This window comes from Larimichthys crocea, chromosome III, assembly GCF_000972845.2.
Source record: "Larimichthys crocea isolate SSNF chromosome III, L_crocea_2.0, whole genome shotgun sequence".
In the NCBI taxonomy this organism is placed as follows: domain Eukaryota; kingdom Metazoa; phylum Chordata; class Actinopteri; family Sciaenidae; genus Larimichthys; species Larimichthys crocea.
The window spans coordinates 48,457,746-48,481,761 of record NC_040013.1 but is presented as its reverse complement, the minus strand read 5'-3'; the positions used below and the strand labels follow the sequence as shown (position 1 = coordinate 48,481,761).

The 24,016-nt window shown below is 42.7% G+C and overlaps 1 protein-coding gene across 10 annotated transcripts in view; it reads right to left on the bottom strand.

Annotated features, from left to right (window-relative positions):
* Positions 1 to 24,016, bottom strand: part of arvcfb (ARVCF delta catenin family member b) — a 191,075-nt gene that overhangs the window by 64,289 nt on the left and 102,770 nt on the right. For 8 of the 10 annotated variants that reach the window (XM_027275646.1, XM_027275604.1, XM_027275638.1 and 5 more), the window contains 2 exons: positions 6,025 to 6,183; positions 5,347 to 5,367 (listed from right to left, as the gene is read on the bottom strand). In XM_027275646.1, coding sequence (XP_027131447.1) covers positions 5,347 to 5,367; positions 6,025 to 6,183 — 180 coding nt within the window. The remainder of the gene's footprint in view (positions 1 to 5,346; positions 5,368 to 6,024; positions 6,184 to 24,016) is intronic. The other 2 variants (XM_027275626.1, XM_027275633.1) reach the window with 1 other exon arrangement.

Genomic DNA, 24,016 nt, shown 5'->3' with positions numbered 1-24,016 from the left:
CATCAATCAAAACATTTTATTATACCAACAAAAAGAGACCCAATATGTCTGTAATAATATCAACTGTAATGCCTCTACCATCAGTTTGTGTTACTTTAAACTATAATGTGATACACACTCAGATGACATGATATAATAATCTGCTATGAGACAAACTGTCAAATCTAAACCCTAAATATTGCATATACACAGATAGTGGCTTAGTAGACTGAGTCTCCTGGATTGTGCTGTAATAGAGCCGTCTCAAAGTGCTGCAGCTCCACTGGACCTTGAATTGTCCCCAAGAGAGCAGGGCAGCATCCCTATTGTAGCTGGAGGAGACAACCAGACCTGCATGTACTGCATCTATTTCTCATGTTCACTTCATCCTACAGCTAAATAACTCTACTTCCTGTGCTGTCTCTGAAGCTGTATGACAGAATTATAGACAGCGAGCCCCCCCTCCCCTCCCTCCCTGGGCTCTCCGCCCATACAGAAACCAATTTGCTGCCCAGTGAATTCTGCTGTGGCCGATAATTGGCTATTTTGTCCGCAGCTATAAATTCATCTTCAAAATTAATGAGGTTGATGAAAATTAATCGTCATCTGCAGGGGTGCAGGTCTGATGCAAATCGTGTTGTGCCTGACAAGGTGTTGCAGAGAGGTTCATTCCCACTTGACGAGCGTGGACCGCCTTGTCTGAATATCTTGGGGAATGGGTACAAAAAAAAAAAAAAAGCACTCACTCCTGAATCTGATGGGTTTAATTTCAACACTGGCCCTCTTAATTGTAATATGTTTTCTGTATTTTCCCATCAATGCTGTAATTTAGATTTTAATCATCAGCAGGCAAAGGCATGTAACAATATCAAGAAAGCACAACGAAGCACTAACCCTTCCTACAGATGAGGGTGCCAAGAGCAAAAGCACAAACAACAAATTGGTTGTTCAAAATGCTATCCTCATTAACTTGGCTGAAACAAATAGAAAATCTTCACTGGCCTTGTTTCTTGATTACACTCTGAGTGTGAGCTACATAACAAAGCCTATTTCGGGAATGCCAAGGTTCATTTCCACGTTTGGAGTAATTACTGAGTAATTTTTTTGTTTCTGGCGCAAGTCCGCCTTGGCTTTGTGCAGTTAAAAATAAAGCGCTCATTTGCTTGATTCACATTAGCTAAAGTATATGTTTGACCTTGAAATAACAAACCTCCTTCCATTGTCTTGATTCACTTTCTCAATTTAGGCTATTCTGGTGTTCACATGGTGGCCTGTAGGGACCGCAGGGGCCCGAGCTGAATGTCAAAGCGATAAGAATAATAAATTTAATTTATTAAATAATAATTTTACCATTTTTTTGAAAAGCTTTATTGATTTTCTTGAGAGACACAACTTCACAAGAGAACCCAAGCTCCCAGAATGCTTTTATCGATAAGTGGTCATTTTATCACCTTTTATTTATCATCAAATTTTATTCTTACTACTCCTGCTGCCAGGGCTGAGAAGAAACTTAAATGCTACAGCTTCCCAGCCTTGACATGCCCAGCCGCCGTGTACTAACACAGCATTTTAGGCGATTTGCAAGGGCTGCAAAGGGAGCCATCACACAGTTCCCGAACACTTTGATGTACGCTCAAGTTCACAAGGCCTTAAACCGTCACGCAAAGGAAAACGGGGGGAGGTGAGAGACCTGCGTTTCAAAAGGGGCGCTTGGAATATGCTGAAGTGCGGTAAACAGGGCTAAACAGGAATTACTAAAATGGTGGAGAGTGCGAGCATCTGCACATGTGAAATACTATGGATTTATATTTGTCTGTGTACAAGCTTGGAAAGACACAGCTTTACTGAAGTGTGTTTGAAATAACCACAGGCAGTTAGACACAGGGCTTAACTGTTTACCAAACTGTTAAAAATGGATGGGAAAGGCTTCAGGCGTCAAACTGTCCACTTTACAGCACTGTAAGAGGTTTCACAACCTCTGCGGCATTCACTTTATTGAGAGCTTAAATGGACATGGTGGCAGAGGGTTAGTGAGCGAGGATGAGGTAGTAAGTCGGATTTTTAAGAAGCCTTTGATAGCGAAGCCCATGATTTATTTCCAGCCCATCCAAAGAGCATTTGCGAAAATGACAGAGGTAGGAATTGCTAGTTTTTTGCACAATGCTCGAAAGTTTCTCTTTAAGATGTGATGTTAGAGGAACAGGGAGGCAGAAAAGGGGAAGGAAGAAGACAGCAAACGTCACACAGGGCTTAGCATCCTTTACTGGTTCTGTCTCCGACAGTTCAGTCGAGATGGAGACCGGGGTGGGGGTCCGGGTGGCAGGCCTCGGCTCCACTAACAAGTTGTCAGTCACCATCACTGGGTGGTAGGTGCGGCGGGTGATGGTTTTGACCACTTTGGTCACCTAGAGTTAGAAGGATGGTTGTGTAGAGCTCTCTGTAAACTGTATTAGATTTCATTGTGCATGGTTGTACATCCGTCTTGTAACTTTAGCTCTGTAACACACATGGCTGGAAAATGACACAACCCTGCACACTTCTAGGCTACATATAGCTGTGTGCAATTCGAGAGAGGATAGTGTGTGCTAATGTACTGCGGTAACTATTTAAAAAACATACTGCTTGCTGAAGCTGACAGAAAGTCTGTCTTTAATTGAAGAAAGTAATAGACTTTAAGTAGAAAACACGTCTGTTCTTTATTCTCTTCTATTCAACAGTGACACTTTACTCTTCACAACAGCTGTGCCTGATAAACTCCTACCTACTCAAGGTTGACTCCCCAGTGTGCTGAGGGTAGTGGAAGTGCTTTTATTTGTTTGTGTGGTCTGCTTTGACTCTCATTAGCTCATATCCAGAGGAAAGATGAGGAATGCCGCTTTTATTGGCCTGACTGAGCTCTTCCTCCTACATGACCGGTGTTCCATTCAGAGTGTCTGCCAGCAGGAAAAGAGGGCTGGATTATGGCCAAAGGAAAAGCATGGTATGCTGGGACAGGAGGACGGCCGTGGATCTAATTGAGCAAGTATGCGTGCTCGTAGTCATACGCGCATTCAGACTCTGGGCCAATTCGCTTGAGATGAATTGATTGAAAACATAAATGGAACCACCAGTTGATCTGCTACTGAAAAGGTGGGGCGAGGTGAGCAACCTGCGACTTAAAAGGAGAGTCTGAAATATGCTGGAGCTGGGTAAACAAGACTAAAAAGGAACTGCTAAAATTGTGGACGATGGGAATGACATGTAATGAAATACTATAGATTTGTATGTATCTGTGTGCAACCACAGGCCATAACCGTTTACCAAACTGTTAAAAATGTGGTAAAAAGTTCCAGTCATAAAACTGTCCTCTTTATAGCACTGAAGGAGGTTTCACAACCTCTAGCTAATTGAGCAAGTATGTGTTCTCATACTTATACACACATTCGGGGTTCCAGGCCAATTCAATTGGAGTCGAATTGATTGAAATCATAAATGGAACCAGCAGTTAATCTGCTAGGGAATTCATTTGTAAGCTGAACCATACCCCTACACAAACACACACTTGAGTGCACAACATGGCTCCCGTCTCTTTTCATTGACATTTTCTCATATGCAAGAGCTCCTTCTTGGTGCCATTTTTTCGCTTCCTGTTCCAGTATTCTAACTAGTAATACTGCTGATACTAAATCAGCTAGAAATGTGTTTACCACCGAAAAAACTTTTTTTGCCTGCAAATCAGGAAGATGGGAGAAGCCTCTGTGTTTCATCTTCCAGCAGTCAGATGGGGGATAACCATCAAGGGAAAGGAGCGTGTTAGCATTAGCCAGTATGGCAAGACTTTGGTTCAAAAGAACAGATAAGCACATTAATAAAACTGTGAGTTGCTGTGGAATGAAGAGAGAGAGGGTGAAATAAAACACATGAAAGTGAGTCAGAAAGAGGAGATGCAGAGAGGAAAAGGAGACAGTGGGGGAAAGTGAGGACGACAAGTGGAGGGGCTTCTTTGAGTAAACTCTTGGATAGGTCGGGATCCATTTTGCTCCTGCAGAGACGCTGGCTTCCAGAAGTTCAATCTGCTTTTCCCCTCAAAGTGACTTCCAGAAAACACACCATCTCTCCTCCCAGCAGGGCACAAGCTCTTTAAAGGAGCACCCTTCCTCCTCCCTTCCTCAGCAGCCGAGCCCTTGTCTTGATTAGTGTGGTGTTTTACTGCACGTTTGTGTGTGTTATCCCTTAGAAGTTCTGTGTATGAATGCATAAAATCATGTGAGTGTGAGTGAGTGAGTGTGTGTGGCCAATCCCCTTGCAGTAAACAGGCTGGAGGGCAATGGGCCCTCCCTGATGAGGGATTAGACCAGGCTTTTTAATTACAGTTTCACAGTCCCTAGAGTAGGAGCTCCACACAGTACTTTTCAGAAGCCTACAGCAGCAGTAGCAGCAGCAGCAGCAGCTGACTGTAGTAACGCCTGGATCCCAAGCAAAATGTTGCAATATAAGCTTATATTTGAAGGTATGTCTCGAAATGCATAAGAGGAAAAGCAAGAGCTTCCAAACCCCACCTCACTCCTAAGATGTTGTGGATTCACTGGATTTTTTCAAATGGAAATCTGCTGTAGCTTCTGGTGGGAATTCTTATCCGTGCACAGAGTGATGAATTCAAAGTGAAATGCATATACTGTGCTCCAAAACACAATAAAATAAAAAAAAAAGTGCACTACTGATATTTTTCAAAACTCCAACCTGACACTAAGAGGAAAACATTCTGGTTTCGAGCTCTCACAGATCACTGATGCCACTTTACTTTTTCAGTATTGGGGTCTTAAAAATACATACACTGGGGAGCCAATGTATGTGATGTGAAATGTATCATAACATGGTAATTCATACCATTTAAAAATACAAATTCAGCTAACACAAGGATACAGCTGATAAAAAACAAAACAAACAATACAATTTCCGACAGAGAAATTTATGGTGAATTTCTTAATTCTATTTTCCAATTAAAGAGCCTTTCTATCTCAGATAAACATTCCTATTTATAGAGATGTATAATGTATCACCAGTGCTGAGCAGTGGCATTTTGTACCTCTTATAATGTCAAAAAGGGATGTTGTAAGATAGAATTTATAAGAGCGAAATAAAGGAGAGAGAAAGATAGGTAGAGACAGAAGACCATGCAAAAGAAATAATAATAAAAGAGAATGGGTCTTGTCCCAGAACGTGGAAGCAACAAGCAGTGAACTAAGAAGTACTTTAGACTATAGACTGGAGTATTATTTGGCTTGTGATGAAGCAGACTGTGTTGCATACTGCTGCTGTAGTCAGTATGGGCACACATAAAATGGTGGCGTGGTGGGAAAAGCCATATTGGTATAAAGGTCCACTCACCTTCACGTTAGTTGACAAGTCCTTACAGAAAAACAACAGAACACAGTAGAGGACGAGTCAACAAAAGAGCTTTTAAGAAGCACAAAATGAGGAGAATACAAGGGGAGCTGGCTCATAATAACACAATCAAATAAATAAAGCCATGAAAGGAAAGGGGGGTGAAACCACTTTGGGCTGTGGGATTATGGGATTTAGGGGTCTGCAGAGTCTAGGAGTGGAGGTACAGTACTTTGCTGTTTGGGAGCGATAATCCATATCCATAAATATTAAAATGTATAAAAGAATCTTCTTTTTTTTTGCAGCTAATGAACTCAACAGGATCTCTTTGACATGACAATATAACTGCTCTAAGGTGTCCTGCTAATGTGTGATAGTGCATACCAATCTGAATACCAGCTCTGTGCAGTAGATTATATAAGGGTCATCAGTTTTATCTGCAGGTCACGGCTCATTTTCTCTGTGTGCCATTTGCTTAGTAGCATTTTAAAGTTGAATAGTTAACAGCACCCGACACAACCATGACATGAAAACACTGCAGTCAACACCTTACAAATACAGTATGCTTGCGATATATATAAAACTATAATATAATACTTTTCAGCACTCTTTTTTTAGAATCAGCGTGATCCATAGTCCATAGACTGTAACTCTTTGGCTAAGTGCATTCTGGCATCTTACCTTGGTTTCTGTGCGTCGTGTAGTGCCATCATCAGAGGTGACCACCGAGACGTGGGAGGTGGGGGTTCCCGGGTCCTCCTCTATGGTGACCGTCTCCTCCACCACCTCCTGCGGCTCCTGCATCATAGCCAGGGATGTGGCGTTACTGGGGCTCTGCTCCTGCACAGACAAGAGAAGTTAGAAGTTAGGCGATGAAGAGTTAACGGACAGAGTTTCGCAATCAGTTGTTAGACACTGTGGAGAAAAAAACAAACAAACCAGCATAGCATCCAGGTAATCTTCCATTAGATATATGATAAGACAAAACTTTAATTGGGCCACTGCAACAACAAATTATATTAGAATCCAGCTGAGAAAAACAGAGCACGAATAAGAACATTGCAAATGAAGGGTATTTAATATAATGCCATCCGCAATTTGCAATGTGACACTCGAGCTACAACGAGAGGAATGGAGTGTGAAATACGGTGCATGAATAATAATGTGTGGAAAATAACAGCAATAAAATACACTGAAAGGAGGAGATGAATGAAAGGCGTTTATGACACAAAAATAAGCAAATGTAACGTGCAGGATGAAAATCACAGCCAAGACAAAAGGAAAAGTCATATCCACACCCTAACTTTTTATTTGCTGCGTAAAACCAGGTTCCAACAACACAGCTTGAACAGCATTTCAAATAATACATGTGTAAGTGCACGCACTCTTGACAATGCCTATGCAGTATACATGAAAACACTAAAAGGATATTGTTTTTCTAGTTTGTTTCTTGTCCTGACAGTTCGTGATTTATTTGGCCCTGATATTATATCCAAACACTGCAATGCAGGGTAGCTAGCAACTCCTCACCTCTTGAGACTTCAAATTGAGTTAAAGCTTCTTTCAAGGCAAGCGAAAGCCTGGAGGACTGTTTTTGATTCATATTTCATTGGGAGGCCATGGATTTAAAGAGAAAGTGTCCATGGGCTAAGGATGAAAGTGAGTACAGAGTCTCTCATACTCCACCTGACCCTGTGTGAATGTGTGAGAAATGCGTGCTTCCTGTTGCATTTCCTGCTGATGGGAAGTGATATGAAGTCAGTGGTCGAAGGTGCAACGCACTGGCGTGGCCCTCAACCCCGCTGTGCATGATTGTGACAAAATTACAGCTCTTGTGATGGAGAGGGGAAGGAAGGCGTTTGAGGCAATCATTGATAGCACGGAGCTAAGAGAGGGAGAGGAAATCGAAAGTAATGGAGAGGGTGGAGAGGGAGAGAGTTGGAGTAGGACGGGTTAGTGGAAACTAAAGTTTTGTTTTGTTTTTCTTTTCAAAGAAAAAAGAGGAAGAAGGGAGTTGTATAATTATTTTTATACACCATTAAGTACAGTATTTAAAACTTCCTACTATACTTGTACTCATTTGGCCAAAATGTCCTTGTACTTTCATGTGGTATGCAGTGTGCAAACAAAGCAAGATCTGCAGTATGCCAAAAATACCAGATGTCGTACTAATTTGGAAATAATCTCTGGAACACATCAGACCAGTCTACCTCACCTACTGTCCTACAGTGTAAGGCATAGGAGGAGCCTTTTTTTCTTCATTGTTATTTGAGGTGATTTGCATCCAAAATGTTGCATTACAACCTTCTACTGGATTGAAAATGACTCGATTCTCCTATCTAATCTATCTGGAAAGGTCACAACCATCAAAGAACAATTCACAATCGAGGTGAGGTGACGTACGTCAGATATGAGTCATGAAAATCCACATTTACAACTTTTATAAAGCATAAAAGGATGCTACACAACGCTGGTGGTTGTGGTTGTTTGCCATTAGCTGTGCTACAGTTTACCAAGTTCGCCTAACATACGACAAAATAAATGTAATATGAAAGCAGTGCGCAGTATGTATTACATATTTCTACGTTTGTCTGCAGTATGTAGGAGTCGGTTCTGAATATGGCCTTGGTGCAGATAGCTGGAACTGGCCTTGAGGTTTTTCTTCAGGGTGTTTGACATACAGATTTCTCTTTCTTTCTAGTTTCTTTAACTGTGTGCCATTTTATTCATAAATTTAACAAATCACCAACATATTTATGTTGAACTTTTTGACCCTCATTAATCGCCATTATCTTTAACTACTACCCTAATTCACCTCACATACAAAAACAATGAAAACAACTCAACCAAGCAGACTATTTTTATCCGGCCAATTACCCCAAGCTGGAGGCAGAGACGGAGTGAAGGCCAAGGAGAGAGCAAAAGGGAAAGTTTTTTGTTCAAACACTAGAGAGGACTTTGTTTTCTTCATGTCTTGGAAGACACTAACAAGTGAACAGTTCTCCATTGATTGGCCGACTCCTCTCAGGCTTCAAAGCCCCACACAGTCCTCATTGATCTCCACTCCTTCTTGCTGATCAGTCAAAAGTTTGCACTTTTTATGTTGAGAATCTATTCCCACAACCCTCCAGCCTCCATGTCTCTGCTGGGAAAAAAAGACCTTTTTCTTTCTTTTTTTTTCGGGTGTATGCATAACCTCCTTCAGCAACACAAAGCAAATGAAAACTTCATTTATTTACCTGCTGCACTCTATTCACTAACTTCGAGTCAATTAGCACTCTGGACTGAGCTGAGTTAGGTCATTACACTTGGAGAAAGGTTTCAGAGTCCCATTATTGGGGTTAATGACTGGGAAGGCTCTCTGCTGCATGAAGAGACACATTTATTTACACACAACCGCTGCTGAGCTGAGAAATAAAATATTTTTAACAACTGACCTCAGGCTGAATAGTACGACTCTGCTGGGAAAGGCCTACTAATGGTATTCAGAAAAGGTCAGTGCTGATTAGTTGCCTCCAATCAACATAGCTGGTCTTTTCAATTATAAATGTGAATTACAAGCGGTGGCAGACGGTGCTAAAAACAATGGATACCTTATTTGCAAAGTCTTTCGGTATGCACGGCACTAATTTAAAAAATGTGTTTAAAATAAAGTTTTTAATGCCACATAGAAGTGTATTAAAGATTGAATTAACAACCAGAATAAGGCCAACAGAAAAGTCTGTTGGATAGACCCAGGTCCCCTGTCACTCTTTGGCTGCCCACTGATAGGTAATCCAGCTGCCTCCAAAGTTAACCACTGCAGCCCTGCCCCACCATTCTTCCACTGAAATACACATATTTCTTCTTACCTCTAACACTCCATAAATAAGGAACTGGATATCGTTAAAGACATACCACACTCCATTAAGCATCCAATTAAGATAATTAAGCCATGTAATGCATGTGTATGTGCATGTGTACCGACATGCATGTACAGCATGACGTATCTCCTCTTCTTGTGTACAGGATGATGCAGATACTGTGTATAATCTATAAGCTAATGAATTCTGGACATATTAAGTGCATTCCTTATGATGAATGATGATCAATTCTTTGAAGGTTCATGTCAAAACAGTAATATTTAACAAAAGCAGCACCACTATACACTAAAACACATAGTGGTTATAAAGAAATGAGGGATCCTTAGAAGCTCACTGACAAACTGGCTTCTTGATCCGGGCTTAATGCAATGTCTCTTGTTCGCTTTCCTCGCTCAGTCCCTCTCGTTTCTGTGAGCACTAAGGGAGAGAGTGGAGTTGAACTCGACATTACAGCCCCTAAATAAATGATTAAAAGCCGTCTGGCCGTGGGCTAGCACGGCTGTCTGACAGTCCCGGGGGAGCACGAAGCTGTTTCTGAGTCGAGGAGACTCAGGAAAGCATACCCTTCAAGGGCGAGAGAAGTGGAGCACAGTGAGTTAATGGCTGATCTCGGAGAGTTGAACGATAAAGTGGCAGAAGGGTACGAGAGAGAGAGTGTGGTAAGGTGGGGGTGGGGGTGGGGGCGTGCAGGTTGTGTGGAAGTGGTATTAGCCTGTGAAATAGTGGTGAGCTATTATCAGCTGGATCAAAAAAAAAAAGAAAAAGAAAAAGGGAAAGCCTAACAGGGGAACAGACACTACCTCAACGTGTCAGTTCCCCTGGAACAACTATGCCTGCATCGAATAGCACGCCATGAAAATGTGAAAGTGTGCGTCAGCAAGAGTCAAACCTAGGTAATGAGAATAAAAACATACTAAGAGCAGAATACAAAACACAAGCTCTTATAAACCCAGGCACGCCTATCTGTTGAGGATCAGGTTTATCCAGAGGAAAACATACCTTAGGGTGCTGAGCCCAAGTAAAATAAAAAGGTGACAAGAATGTTTGTCTCTTTGCCGAATCTCTAAAAAGCAATGCTAAGAGTTGGACCCCACTTCTGATGAGGAGAAAACAGCTTGTGAGAGCTTTTCCTGTTAAATCACTTCCGTACAGCCGGTGCTAGCTGAGAGGCCAAGGCATCAAACAAACGTATTTAGCTGTAAAGAAGGCCTTGAAGAAGGGTTTACACCTTATTGAGTCCACTGTGGATGGCTTTGACAAGTATGAGGAAGACCTCACCTTTCTGATCAGTGCATGAGATGAATGAGGTTTGAAGTGTGCTTGCTTTGCTACACTTCAAACTACATTGAAGCATTGTGTATATCAGGCCAGCAATGAGGAGAGATTTAAAATCACGGGCTCCTCCATAACTCAACAACGCACAACACGATCAATGCATCCAAAAAACAATACCCTTGAAGAGAGCCCTTGAGCAATCTCCTGTGGAGTATATTTCATTACAATAGATCACGCAGGGACATGTGGCTCCTTAAGAGCAACTAATCTGAACCGTAATGGATTGCTGTGTTGCTGCGAAAAAGAAAAGAAGGGGGAGGAGGAGAATACAAAGACAGGAGATGAAGTGATACAGCCGTGTCAATTAGCGGCGGCTTGCTATCTGCCATCCATCCGCACCCATTCATCATCCGTGTTCAATAAGCTGCCCAGTGTCGTCTGAGGATGGAGAGATAGAGTAGAATGATGGTAAAGGAGAGAGTGTACGCAGATAAGGGGCTTTACGTCCCTCAGGACAAAATCCCAACAAGAAAACATCCGTTTAAGTTCAAGAGTACAAGTCAGATCCATAGTGTGTGTCCAAGGTGGCACAAATGTGCTTACTGGTGCTGTATTGTAGTACTAAATAAATAAAAGCAATGTGGACTATTTTGATGTTTTTTTTTCCAAATAATTCCCTGTCGTACAATAACAGCTATGTGTCTTTTTCCAGTAGTAGTTCAAATACAATAGTTAAGTTTCTGAATCAATAATAAAGATATTGTTTCTTTGCCTGAAGAATATAAAACAAAACTTTCTTTTCATCTACCAAAAGAAGAAAGTTCTCAAATGTTTAAAGCTGTCTAATCCAAACCGTATACTTAAGCTGCCAGTGCTTAAGTCTTTTGCTGCAGTGCCTGACACATGATGTGACAGCTGCCACCACTGCACTGTCCAGCCCCACCATAAGCTCCATCACCAGCATCCACCTGGATATTCTTAGTCGCCTGAGTTCCCCTTAGGAAGCACACTAACTCCCGATTCCCTGCTGTGCTGAGTTTGGTGCTTCTTTGTGGGGGAGTGACGAGGTCAGAAGCTGGACACCAAATACATTTAGTCATTTAGCTGATGCAAAGCGACTTGCAATAAAGGGAAACAATCAATGTACATTGCCACAAGGACATGCTAGTGCAGCAGTTAGTACTACTTGCATAAAATCAAGTGACAGTTCTAGAGGGGGATAGATTTATCATGTCAAGTTGGTGGTAATGCTATAAGAGGTTCTCTCTGGTACTCTCTGAAGAGCTGTGGAGCTCGATGAGCAGAGGACATAACACACTTATTTAGTATTTTATTCTTTTATTATTGATTTATTAGATCAAAGAATGAAGCAAAGGAACTTTCAGCATTCCGTAGACAGTCTCATGAGTGTAAGCGTTTTGGTTTGTACTGAAAATATATTGAGGTTCAATGGCCAGCCTTACATACAGTGCAGTAATAATTAGGACCAGTCTTCTGGTTGCAACCAGCAACCTCTACAAGTACTGTAAATATTTTTATTATATTAAATTGAGTTTTAAACTTCTAAACTAAAGAAAAAATCCACTAGAAAGCCAGTTATCTACAGGAAATGGTTCCTATCACTGCCACATGTTTCTTGTTGTCAATTACTGCAGGTATACATACAGACAGTTTCCCCTCTCACTGCAACAGCCCCTCTGTGAGCAGAAAACAGACATGCATATCTTGTCTGAACATAGTTTGTGGTTACTTTCAGGATGAGACGGCAGATCGCCACCTGGTCACGCATACCAGCATGATCAGAGTCACCTTCCTTCCTTATGTACATAAACACACACAAACACACACACACACACACTCACACACACGACATGCTCAGTCTTAGCCTGACCCCTGTGCAGTGACTAACAGGATTTCACTCCGGAGACATGCCAGCAATCATTACATGGCTCTTACACAATTAATCCTCCAGCAAAGATCGCCTGGCTAACCTTGGGTCGTCCAATTTCCCATCAGCCCCTTCTGTCTCTACCACCTGCCCTCTCTGCAGCTCTCCACAGAAAAAAAAATCACGTGATGAAGTTGAAAAAGCGAGTGTGCAAGAGCGTAGTGCACCGGGGTGACCCGTAAAAAAAAAAAAAAAACTGCGAACCGTGGCTGTGTGATCCAAACATCCAACCAAAACAAGGCTTGTTTTGTGGGATGAAACTGAAGCAGAAGGGAAGTCAAGTAGAGGAAGGGGAACTCGAGAGGCTGACAATGCATGGCACAGGCCCAGAACAGCATTCTCTCCCAGGGTGAAAAGGGAGAGTGGGGAGCACCTGAGGCCAGCCAGGCAGACCTCATCTCAGATACAGACAGGACAGAGTTCCCAACTCTCTGGAATGATTGAAGTCCAGCTGACCTGGTGTTGGGGTGTGTAGTGTGCTGATTTTTGTGTATTTGTGCTTCAGTTTTTAAAATCTTTCTGGTCAAACACACACAAACAGGCACACACATAACTGTAGGAGAGAGGGCCAAAGCCCCGATGATGCAGCTGGGAATGATGGGACCTTAATCTCTCCTTCTCTGGTGACTGATCCTGAGCCAAATCTGGGCTTCTTTTCCTCATCTCTTTCACGCTTGGCCTCCTGGTTTCAGACGCCTTCATCATTTCCCACTCCAGTCCAGCTTTTTCTGCCTCTTCAAAACCCCCGTCCACTCCCTCCCTCCCTCCGACGCCACCCTCCATCGATGTGTACTTTTGTTCTTTTGCACCAGTGCCCAGACAAAATTTGGGTTAGCCAGGCCGCTTGACTGGCTCAGACCCTCAAAGATAGAGGCCACCTTCGAGCCTCACAACCAACTGCCTGGCCAAAAAAATAACAACCTGCAGCTAGAACTTGATTGCTTCCCGAGGGGAGTTCACAACCACATTTTCACACTGTGAACTGACTACCTAGTGACAGATGGAAACCCCAGCTCAACCCTTGGCGGCATTCGACAACACCTTAATCTCTGAAAAGGCTAATATTCCCTTTCAAATTGGCAGGGTGATGTTTTGAAACCTTCTTCCAAATTTCTTACAGATGTTATCAATTATACACCATACGTACATACAAACACACATGGAGTCACATACCACATGTGTTTTCCACGCAAGTCAAGGCCTGCAGTCAGATTAGCAGTGCAGAAAGTCGCTCTCAAGATGGAATTCATGGTAGTGTTCGACAACTCAAAGCAGCAGGAAGATAAATAAGTTGTGCAGATTAGTAGCCGAAGACACAGAGGGGAAGAGGAGGATGATAAATAAAAAACAAAAGGAGGGGAAACCACATGGAGAGCAAAACTAAAACAATGAACCCTGGAGAGGGGTCAGTGCTCATGACCAGGGTTTGATTGTTTGGACAGCAGGTGTGGCCATGAGAGGTAGAGAGAGAATTCAGTTCCGTGGAGGCAGATTAGTGGTAGCTGGTCGCGGGTGGTGGTGCGTTTGCTGTTATGGTGTAACTCTGGGTGGGTTGTTTGCAGTGCCCCTTAAGGAGGGGGATCGCAGTGCATGGAGGAGGCTGTGAGACAGGCTTTGCCAGAATCTCAGTTCATGTGAGGTCTGCTGGAGATTTAGGGAGTTGGGAAGGGGACATATGTTCCGCTTCCTATCAGGCTACTAGCGCAACACTTATTGTCCTCCTGACACCCTTTTTCCAAAAACTGTCTACACTTGCAGCCGCAGGGTCTCCTACTAAACAGAAATGTACCCCTCTCCTTCCTCCATCTCTGGCTTTTCTCTCTTGTAGAAAACAGTAAATCCTGGGGCAGTTAAAAAAGAGGACTACTAACAGGCTTGGCAGGATGCTCTTACTGTTTCAGGAAAGAGACTAAATGTCGTCCTCTGGGACTGTGACGATGGGGTGTGTACAGGATTCTCTACAAGAGGAGGGCAGGATGTCATCAAAACAGTGTCATATTTCAGAGAACAAGCTAACAGCTCTCACACTGTTTTAAGTCATGAACTCCAAAACAGACCCTATCAACTTGTTTGGCAAAAAATACGCTTAAATGATGTAACTGTTTAACTCTACACTGCCTCTGGGGATGTAATGGAATTGAGACTGAAACTTGTGACTGCTTTCATTCCAATGCATTCTCTAGTTGAACATTTTGCAGCAAATTAAACTACTCCTCATTTTGACAGAAAACCCACATAACCTTCTGAAGGAGCCCTGAAAGCCCAAGGCACCTCCACTGCCACCAGAATGCTGCTCTGAAAAAGCGTTGTTAACACCTCGCAGAGCTAACGCAGTCCATCACAATAACTGCGACTGCTATTCAAATATGCACTCAGTCAAACGTGATTAAGCCACCTCTGGGGATATTTTTACGGCCTTGTGCCAAACGCTTGGTAAAGGATTAGGCTCATTTCGTGGGCAACGGTGTGGCGTCAGAGCCAGAGGCGGAGGACAAGCCGCGAGAACTGGCCCATGGTGAAATCCCTTCCGATTTACTGCCGCCTTCAACGGGTCGTGAGATAAGGTGAGGCTGGATGTATATGTCTCTCATAAAGGAGCCATTGTGCAGCTGGATAAATCTATCAGGAGGCTTGAGCTACGGCCCAGTTACTTTATTTATTATTCTCTCTCTGTCAGATGAAAAGAAATGTGATATTACATCTACACTGCCCTGTTCTGCTCAAAAGGCCTTGTGTGCGTCTGTGTGCGTGGGTAAGTGTGCATAGGAGCATACACCAGGTTAGTGCAGTGCCTTCACACTCTGAGTGCTTCCATCTGGGCCAAACACGGTGTTACACTGTTGGTCAAACAAAACAAGTCATTTAAAAATGTCTATGGACCTCAGAAACTGACATAATGTAATAAAAGTTTATGGCTCAGCCAAATACATGAATAAATAAAACTAGAAAACATTAAAAAATATAAAATCAAGCCTTTCCTTTAAGCTCAGATCAGTTGGTAAAAATAGCAAAAAGGTTAATATTTCTTTCCCTTTACTCTCAATCCGTTGATCGAACCATTTAAAACTATATTTAACTCTAAATGTTATTTTGAGCTACTTTGCTCTCCTACTTATTTGGCATGGAATTTCTCATGTTCCACTTCAGATTACATCAGACTGTGTGGCCAGTTGAACTGAAAACACTGAGAGTACCACATTAAGCACCAGCCATTTCAGCTAGTAGCTAGATCTCACTGAACCTAAAACTACTTCAGCAACCTTACAGTCAACCTTACATGTAAAAAACTGGGATTTCTGAGATATGCTGCAGCAAGTTATCCCACTGTGGTGAATATGGGCAGCTGTACATGTGTATCTGTTAAGAATGTATTACTATTACTATTACTATATTACTAATATGATCAAGAATGTGTGACTCAACAATGTGGATAAAAGCCAAACATCAAGCAGGTGAAACAACACAAGACATAGCAGCCAGCTAATATTTCTAATATTACTACCATGACTAATCCAACAGCAAGAAGCCCAGCTCGGCGTCTGTCTTTCAGACTTCTATTTCAGAAAGCTCCCAATGACGACTGAAAGTCAGTTCCCATTGCCCTGCTCTGCCTCTACCGAGCCCAGCTCCACTGCTCACCCACCCCGCTCCACTTCTGGTGCCCAATTCCAGTGTCGCTCCAAGCCTACATCCCGTCCCCATGCTGCACCTAAAAACCTCCTTTTCCCAGTGATTCAAAACGCCTGTGATACCAGTGTAAATGCTAACACTTCCCAGGTCGTCTGAGCTCACAGTCGAGGCAACCCGGCTAACAGACTGGTCATTAGAACTAGCTAACAGTACTTTAGACTTTTAGACTGTAGGACATGAGGAGGAAAAACCATCGAACATTTTTAGCGTAAAATATCACCAAATTTAGTGAAATAGTTGGTGGCTTAGTGTTGTAAAGCATTATGCACTTCTCCCAGGAGATTTTACTCAAGGTCCAAAGTTGCATAGTGCAAGAAGAAAAGTCTGTGCAGCATGACAATGATTTAAAGTCTGTTATGTTAGGGTACCAACATTTACATAATATTGCTTTAACCTTCTAAAGCCAAAGAAGCCATTATTATAATGTTAATGTTAACTTGATGACAAAGAAAAAACTCTCCTCCCTCAGTTGGACGTTTACAGTTTGATAATGATGAGGACTGGAGCAGCCCTCTACACAAACAGTGTTCCTCAGACTCAGAGCAGTTTGGAGCCAGAGCTTAATGTTAAACACGACCACAGATCTGAAATCTGTGGGTCAATCAGAGTACACAGACACCATGACCTCCACATCATTCCAAAACAAAGACAGAGCTCCCTCTCATCTTGCAGTGCTGGAAGTGAAAAGTGTCTGCACAAACAAGCATTTTTCACGACAGCTTTCATAATAGCAATAAAGTCAAGTGTGCGGGAGGAAAAGGCAAGGCCACCTTTTCTGCAGCCAATGAATTCCACTGCCTCTGGAAGAAGTAAACAGGGCTAAATTAGATCTGAAAAGGATCTGTATTGGTTTGCTGCAGACGACATTGTCTTGCAGTTAAGATTTTTAATCAGAAATTAATAACACTGCAAAAAAATAACAGCCCATTTACAAGCTAATGGAAACAAGTCTACCTGATTTCCTCTGAATATTGAGTAGGGGATAAAATTGCAGAGAGACAATAGACAAGGCTCTTGTTATGGTGCTGTGTGTGTGTGTGTGTGTGTCGGTTGTGGGGTGGGGTGTGTGGGGGGGGGCGGCCAGCCGTGTGTGTGTGTGTGTGTGTGTGTGTGTGTGTGTGTGTGTGTGTGTGTGTGTGTGTGTGTGTGTGTGTGTGTGTGAGGCTGAGCAAGCAAGAGTCTTTTAAGCTTACTTTCAAAGCTGCAAGCTGATCATGAATATTTAAAACTAGGCAGATATTTGAAATATAGTTTTGGTACGGTGCCTTTTTTTTTTTTTTACATGCTAAATAAGCAGTACATTTTGATCAGGAGCCACAGAATAAAAATAAATACCGTCTTTGAAGCCATGGCTCACTCACTATAAAGTGTGGTTTTCATTCCAAACATTTGTTGGATGAATTAAAAATATCAGAAAAACTGAATTTTAAATGATCCGGAGAGCATATTATGAAACACAGTAAAGCCTTTTGGCTGGATCCAAAGGGAAGACGTGCCTGCTGCACCACTGCATTAAAAAGGATGGACGAGTGGGTGGGTGGCGGTAAAGGGTAATCTGGACCTCACTGTCCATCCAGTAGAGTCATTCCTGAGCTCTGATGGGCTCCCTGAGGTGTTGCATATGAAAGGCGCCTCTTTCTTCCAGTCAAACGTTAGCAGTCTCAAATTTTATTTCTGTGTCATGCACTATTCATGCTCTGGGTCTGCGTTGTGTTGCTCTGCAGGTGGTTGGGAGGAAGAGAAGGATGCAGATGAAATATGGATTATCTCCTCTCAGTGTCTGGCTAAGCCCCACTTTGCTGGCACTGCTGCTTTTCACTGTAGCTCCTCTCCCACTCAGCCAGCCAGCTGCACGCCTAGCATCTGGATACTAACCCCCCGCCCAGCCTTTAATCAACCAAATACACACACACACACACACACACACACACACACACACACACACACACACAACATCTCTATCCATCTCCCCCCTTGATAAAACACCCACCTCCTGCATGAGTTGCTGCTGTTCAGTGTTTTCTGTGCAACAGGAAATGCTGACATCTGAAGATTTAGGTATACAGTAAACAGGATCTTGAACGAAAATAGCCATCAACTGGGAGAGCAGCGATGACAGCCCAAACTGCCCTATTAAGGGATGGGTCTGGGCAGTTTGGATGACAGATATCATCCAAACACTGGTGAAGACATAACTCCCTACAGGAAGGAAATTCTCAACCCAACCCTTCAGAACCGTCCGGGACATCAGCCAGAGCTGCTCCTAATCCGAGACCCACACAGCCCTGCACAGGCTGAAACTGACTAGATAATACTAAAAATACTAGTGCTCACGCTGTGGATTTACATTAAAGGATCATTCAGATTTTTCACAACAAGCAGTAATAGTACTCACCAAGCTAGCTGCTGAGATCTGAGAATGTGTCAGCATTGATAAAAAGATGTCAGGCGGGGCAGGAAATACGAGCAGTCGGGCCTTCATTACAGACTTTAAACAACAAAGCCTCAGGTTCGCCAAACTTATATAGAAGAGAAAATGAAGGCAAAACTATCCTGAACATCTGTTATGATTTACATGTACTGCTATGGTTTTACTGTACTTGCCGCAATAGTGTGCAAACACAGTTTCCCTGCGCAATGACGGATCAGCAGCATTTCCGAAGCGGCAGCTCTCGGTTTCACCTTCAAATGAAGATAATCTGTCGGTTTGTTTGCAGCCAGTCTTCACGTTAAACTCTTAGTAGTCGGTGTGTTCCAAGATTTTAGCAATTACAAAACTGGAAAAATAACAAACAATTTGTAAAAAACTGCAATTATCATTGAGGAGATAAACAGTGTTTCAACATTTTTCCTCTCCTCACAACAGTCTGCGGCCAAAGGAATCTGAAGTAGATGAATTAGAAGAGACAGGCAAACATGGGCTGAGCTCCATATAAGAGCCATAAACCTGTATTGTGTTAGAGCTTAACGTAAATCATGAGTGAGCAAACATTTTTACAAACCATCCTGATGCGTACAAGCTGAAGTTTCTACACTGCCCATGACAGTTGTCATTTACATTTACACATTGTGACTGTACTGAGGACAATTTGGAGTGAGTAATGAAAACATTAAATCATTGTTCACGTTGCTGGGCACCCCCTGGAACCTGTTCAAGGACCTTTGGGGATCTCCAGACTCCACTTTGTAATACATCCACAACATAGCTATTTTAACCCAGGGGAACATGGGTGAACTAATAATTACGCATAGAACAACAGTCATCATTGCACACTTCAGTGAGTGGTGCTTCAGGCTGGTCCAATAGCAGCTGATAGAGCCACTGCGCCTCCCTGTCTACAGCTGTGATTATCAAGAACACTAAGGAGCTTGTGTGTTTTTGTCTCCGTCAGACAGAGGATGTCCGGTGCGCGCCAGCCATCTGATTACCTACAATTCTAATACCATGCAGCCACTACAAATCAGTTTAACCTCATCTCCTTCTCTTAATTGACCAAAATACGGGTACTTTCCGGGGTCGAGGACCAAGGCTGTTTAGCAACCTTGATGAAACCTAAAACCAGGATACAGTATGTTACTGACACTGATGTATTTGTGGTTGGGAACATTCGATTTTATCAAGGAATTATTGTATGGGTACTTTCGAATTCAAATTATCGACTAAAGTTCTTCTAAATGACACATTTAACCAACATTTGGAGTGGGCGAACATCATCTGATAAAAGGAACTGTGAAGTACTGAAAACAACATTGTGAATGTGAAACAGTTATGTCAAGTCAAAAGGTTCCGACAACTCATGCTAATATCGCCGGCATATTACTTGTATGGCGTTATGAGCAATGTGGGAGTTGGGCAAACTGCATGCAGACAGGAAGAAAACGCGGGTGTTTGTCGCTTTCCTGTTGCCTGTCCACTGTGGAATCCAACCCCACCCTGGTAGACTGGGTTCATAAAAGACTGGTAGAGTTCTGCAAAAGTTTTAAACACTGGTCTTCTCATTATTATAGTTGCAGATGGGGATTTTTTAAAAACCTTTATAAACACAAAAAATGCAGGAATCCAACGACAATAAGATTACCCATAATGCCCTGTTGTCTGTAGAAATTAGGGATGCTCCATAGGTGTATAACAGGCCACAGAAGGTCAGTCCAAGTTTAAACTATTTCTGTCCAAATTCATAGAAAAAGAAACTTTTCAGAGTATGGTACTCGCCCATTGTGTGTTGACCCGCTAGTACAGCCCTGACAAACATGTCAACTCCTGTAAGAAAGCAAACTTTAATGAGCACTCCCCTCAGACTTTCAGTGTATAGCCAGGCCAGAGGTTTAGCGAGGCCACACCACATTACCTCTGCTGTTACCTTTGCACGAGCTGGCAGGAGCTGCTTTGTGTGTGTGTGTGTGTGTGTGTGTGTGTGTGTGTGTGTGTGTTGGGTGAACAGAGGCCCATGCTCCGGCCCACACAGAGAGTGGGGTCCACTCAAGGGGGAGCGGGTCTCTGTCTGAAGGCTTAAAATAGAGTGGAGGGTGTGAGATGACTGCAGCCAGACGGACTGTGTGGAGAGCTTTTGTCAGAAGAGTTTTTTTTTGTTTTTGTTTTTTGGTTGGGGGGGGGGGGGGGGGGGGGGGGGGCTGCATTCAACAACTCTCTTACTGCTGTGCAATGACTTCTGCAGAATGTAATTGGAGTCCAAAAATAACTTACTACAAGGTTGGATCCAGATCCAGATACATGTGCTGCATAGACTTCTTCAAAGGTAGAGTTCTTTATGGTTCGAAGACGAATGGCTGGAAAATCTTCCAAATAGCATTTACAAAAGCAGACACTAACATTTTCCAATAAAGAAACAATCATAAAGTTGGTGTGCTGTGAGCTCCTTAAAGCAGGGTGAGGCAGCTTTCACTGCAGGTTTTACAGACCCAGACTCCTAAAGCTGTTCAGTAAAATCACGCCACACTGGAATAATCTGCCCTGTAAGACAATGTTTTTTATGATTACCATAATAATCATTAAAACTTTTACTAGTTGCGGTCACAGAGGAATGTCTTTCATATAAGAGGTGGACACGGCTGACTGGCCAATATCTATTTTTAATCAAATACTGTGTATTGGCTAACACACTGATGTTCTCTCTCACAAGATATTTCTGTCAGCAGCAGCCAAACACACACAGCTGTGCACCCGAGCACACACACACCGCTGCCATAGGACTTTTATTTGCGAGTTAAAAAAAAAAAAAATTACTGGACAGTGACAGCCTTTTCCAATAATCCTCCTTGAGAAAGAGCTGTAAGAATCCAGCTTTGGCAAAAGAAAAGCAGGCACACCAATGGAAAATGGAATATAACCACAGGGCTTTTTGTCAGCTTTACACAGCTAGAAAAAAGGCAGCTATGCAAGTTTCTCAAAAGGTCCAAGTCAGCTTTTCACACGGGACTGCAGAGGTTACAAAAACACTGCGCAGGGAACTGACTTGGAGAGCTGGACAGACACCAACGGCATTAACTACAATACATGCTAACATCCTGTGCTTTTGTGACCATAGCATTGTCCTGCTCCTTTACCACTCAGCAGGGATGTGGACTTCACACACACAACGGTGGTCTGTGACACATTGCAAACCGTGTAGGAAACAGCACTGACATATTGTATTCTTTAGGTGCCATTCACATGTCAATACATGTCAAATGTCATCATAACTAACTATATGGACATTTTCAGAGTTTATAAATTCAGCAACTTGATGTAAACGAGTAAAATTAGTGTTTAGAGTGAAAACTTTTGCACGTAATGAGAATTGAAACCTATGTTGTGATGTCCCATCAACAGGCATTATAGGTTTAAAGCCCAGAAGCCCCCACCAACAACTTATTAACATAACAAATGAACATTATATGGAATTCTTGCTACTTGTTGCACAGGTTTACACCGCAGACAAAATCACACAATTCTTGTCTTGTATTTTGAAAATAAAAAACACATCAGTCCCCATCGTTTAAATATTCAAATACATGTCCTGACACGACACAGAAAGTTAAAAGTTAGTTCTTGTCTAAACCTGTAATAGCCAAATGAGTATGAGTTTGTCATTAAAGCCAGCAGGCAGTGACTTTTCTGGTCAGCATCAGCTCAGCCATGCAGGCAGTTCCAGTTTGTGTTTGACAGCAGAGTTTGGAACATGGAGAGAGACATTAAAAGTGAGACTGTCTGAGACATCCCCAGATTTCACTGCAATTACTGTGAGCATCTGCACTCTGTCCAGGCTGCAACCACCTGAGTACTGTGGAGCATGGCCCTCTCACTAAGACTGGCAGAGATGTGGGCCCGGTCCCTGTGCCATAGCAATTTCAGCAAATAAATAAGATATGCAATGTTTCACTTCTAACTCCGGATGCGCCCCTCATTTCATTAGGCTGAAACTCTGACTGAAACAAAGAGAGACAGGACAGGGCCATAAGCGTTGCGTGCCAGAGGGTGGTTAGATAGATAGCGGGCAGAATAACAAAATGAACACTCAATCTTATTTTGGATCCCTGGAAGCATTGGGGTTGTGTTTTTCTCTTAAATCGGAGCAGATTTTTATCCAACCACTAAACTACTGTGAACAGATCGACTGCTCACTGGAATGCCCCAGTCATGGTAAATATTTCATATGAAACCTATTGTTGTCTGCCCCACTGGGGCCTCAGCAAATGGCCCAATGAGGGAGAAAACACTGGAGTGGATTCCACAGACCAAAGCCCATTAGTCCACTGGCCTCAGGAAGGAACTGAGCAATATCTCAGAATGATGAAAACAACTTTTTCAGGCTGGTGATGCAGTGAACAAAGACTGAAGAAGGATGATATCTGAAGACCTCTGCTAAACCTGTGGAATGTATCAAACGGGGAACAGTCTGTGCCAGATTATGATTCAAGGATGCAAAGAGAAACTGTATGCAGCTCCACCGCAAATGGGAAAGAAAACGATGACTCTCACTGTTTACACATAACTTACTTTGTCGTGTAATAAGAAGCCAACAGACCCCCACCCTTAAAAGCCTCAAAAACACAACCCTGTGAAATATCTCTTCCAGATTCGATGCCCACACGAATAACAACATCTCACAACAAGAGTGACGCTGTATCACATAAACTGCAGTCATCTGTGTTGACTCTAGGCTGTACCACAAACAGAAGCCAAATCTAACTGTTCCATGGGAAAGCAACCTTGTTTCCAAGCACAACAAATATGTCCCCAGCTACGGTGTTTGTAATATGCAAATTTCAACAACACTGAAAGAAACAAAGTAAAAACACTGTGCAATGAATATGTGAACTAAAAAATGATTAATACCCACTTAAGACCTCCTAACAGTCACCAGCTGGGAAGAGAAAAGCCGAACTGAAGATGAGGACGTCAGTTGGTCTAGGAACGAGGCAGCTTTGAATCACCAGCAGCCATTTAGCAAGTCAGTGAAAGACCTTTCAGAACAATAGCAAAGTTGCTAAACTGCTTTGTTGCCCGGCAGTGCATCACACCAGAGAAACAGGGCAATGATGTCTGGCACATAACTACTTTACGTCATTAGAGGAGACACCTTATCAGCCCTGGCCACAAATCAGAAACCTTACCAGCACTTCCAACTCGGCCCTGTCTTGGTCCACATTTGCCTGTGATAGATGCAGGGTCTGTGCAAAGGAATAACTTCCACATTTTTCTCTTGTCAGTTTCTGAACATTCAGTGGTTTCAAAATACAATAAATACCGTAGACGAAAAGGGGCTCAAAGTAGATGAAACTATAAACCAAAATACCGTCCCACAACCAACAGCATAAACACGGTAGATTTCCTGTTCATGCATGTGCATGTTTCAAAAGTCAACGTGCTACAGGGATGCTACAAATGCCACTTCCA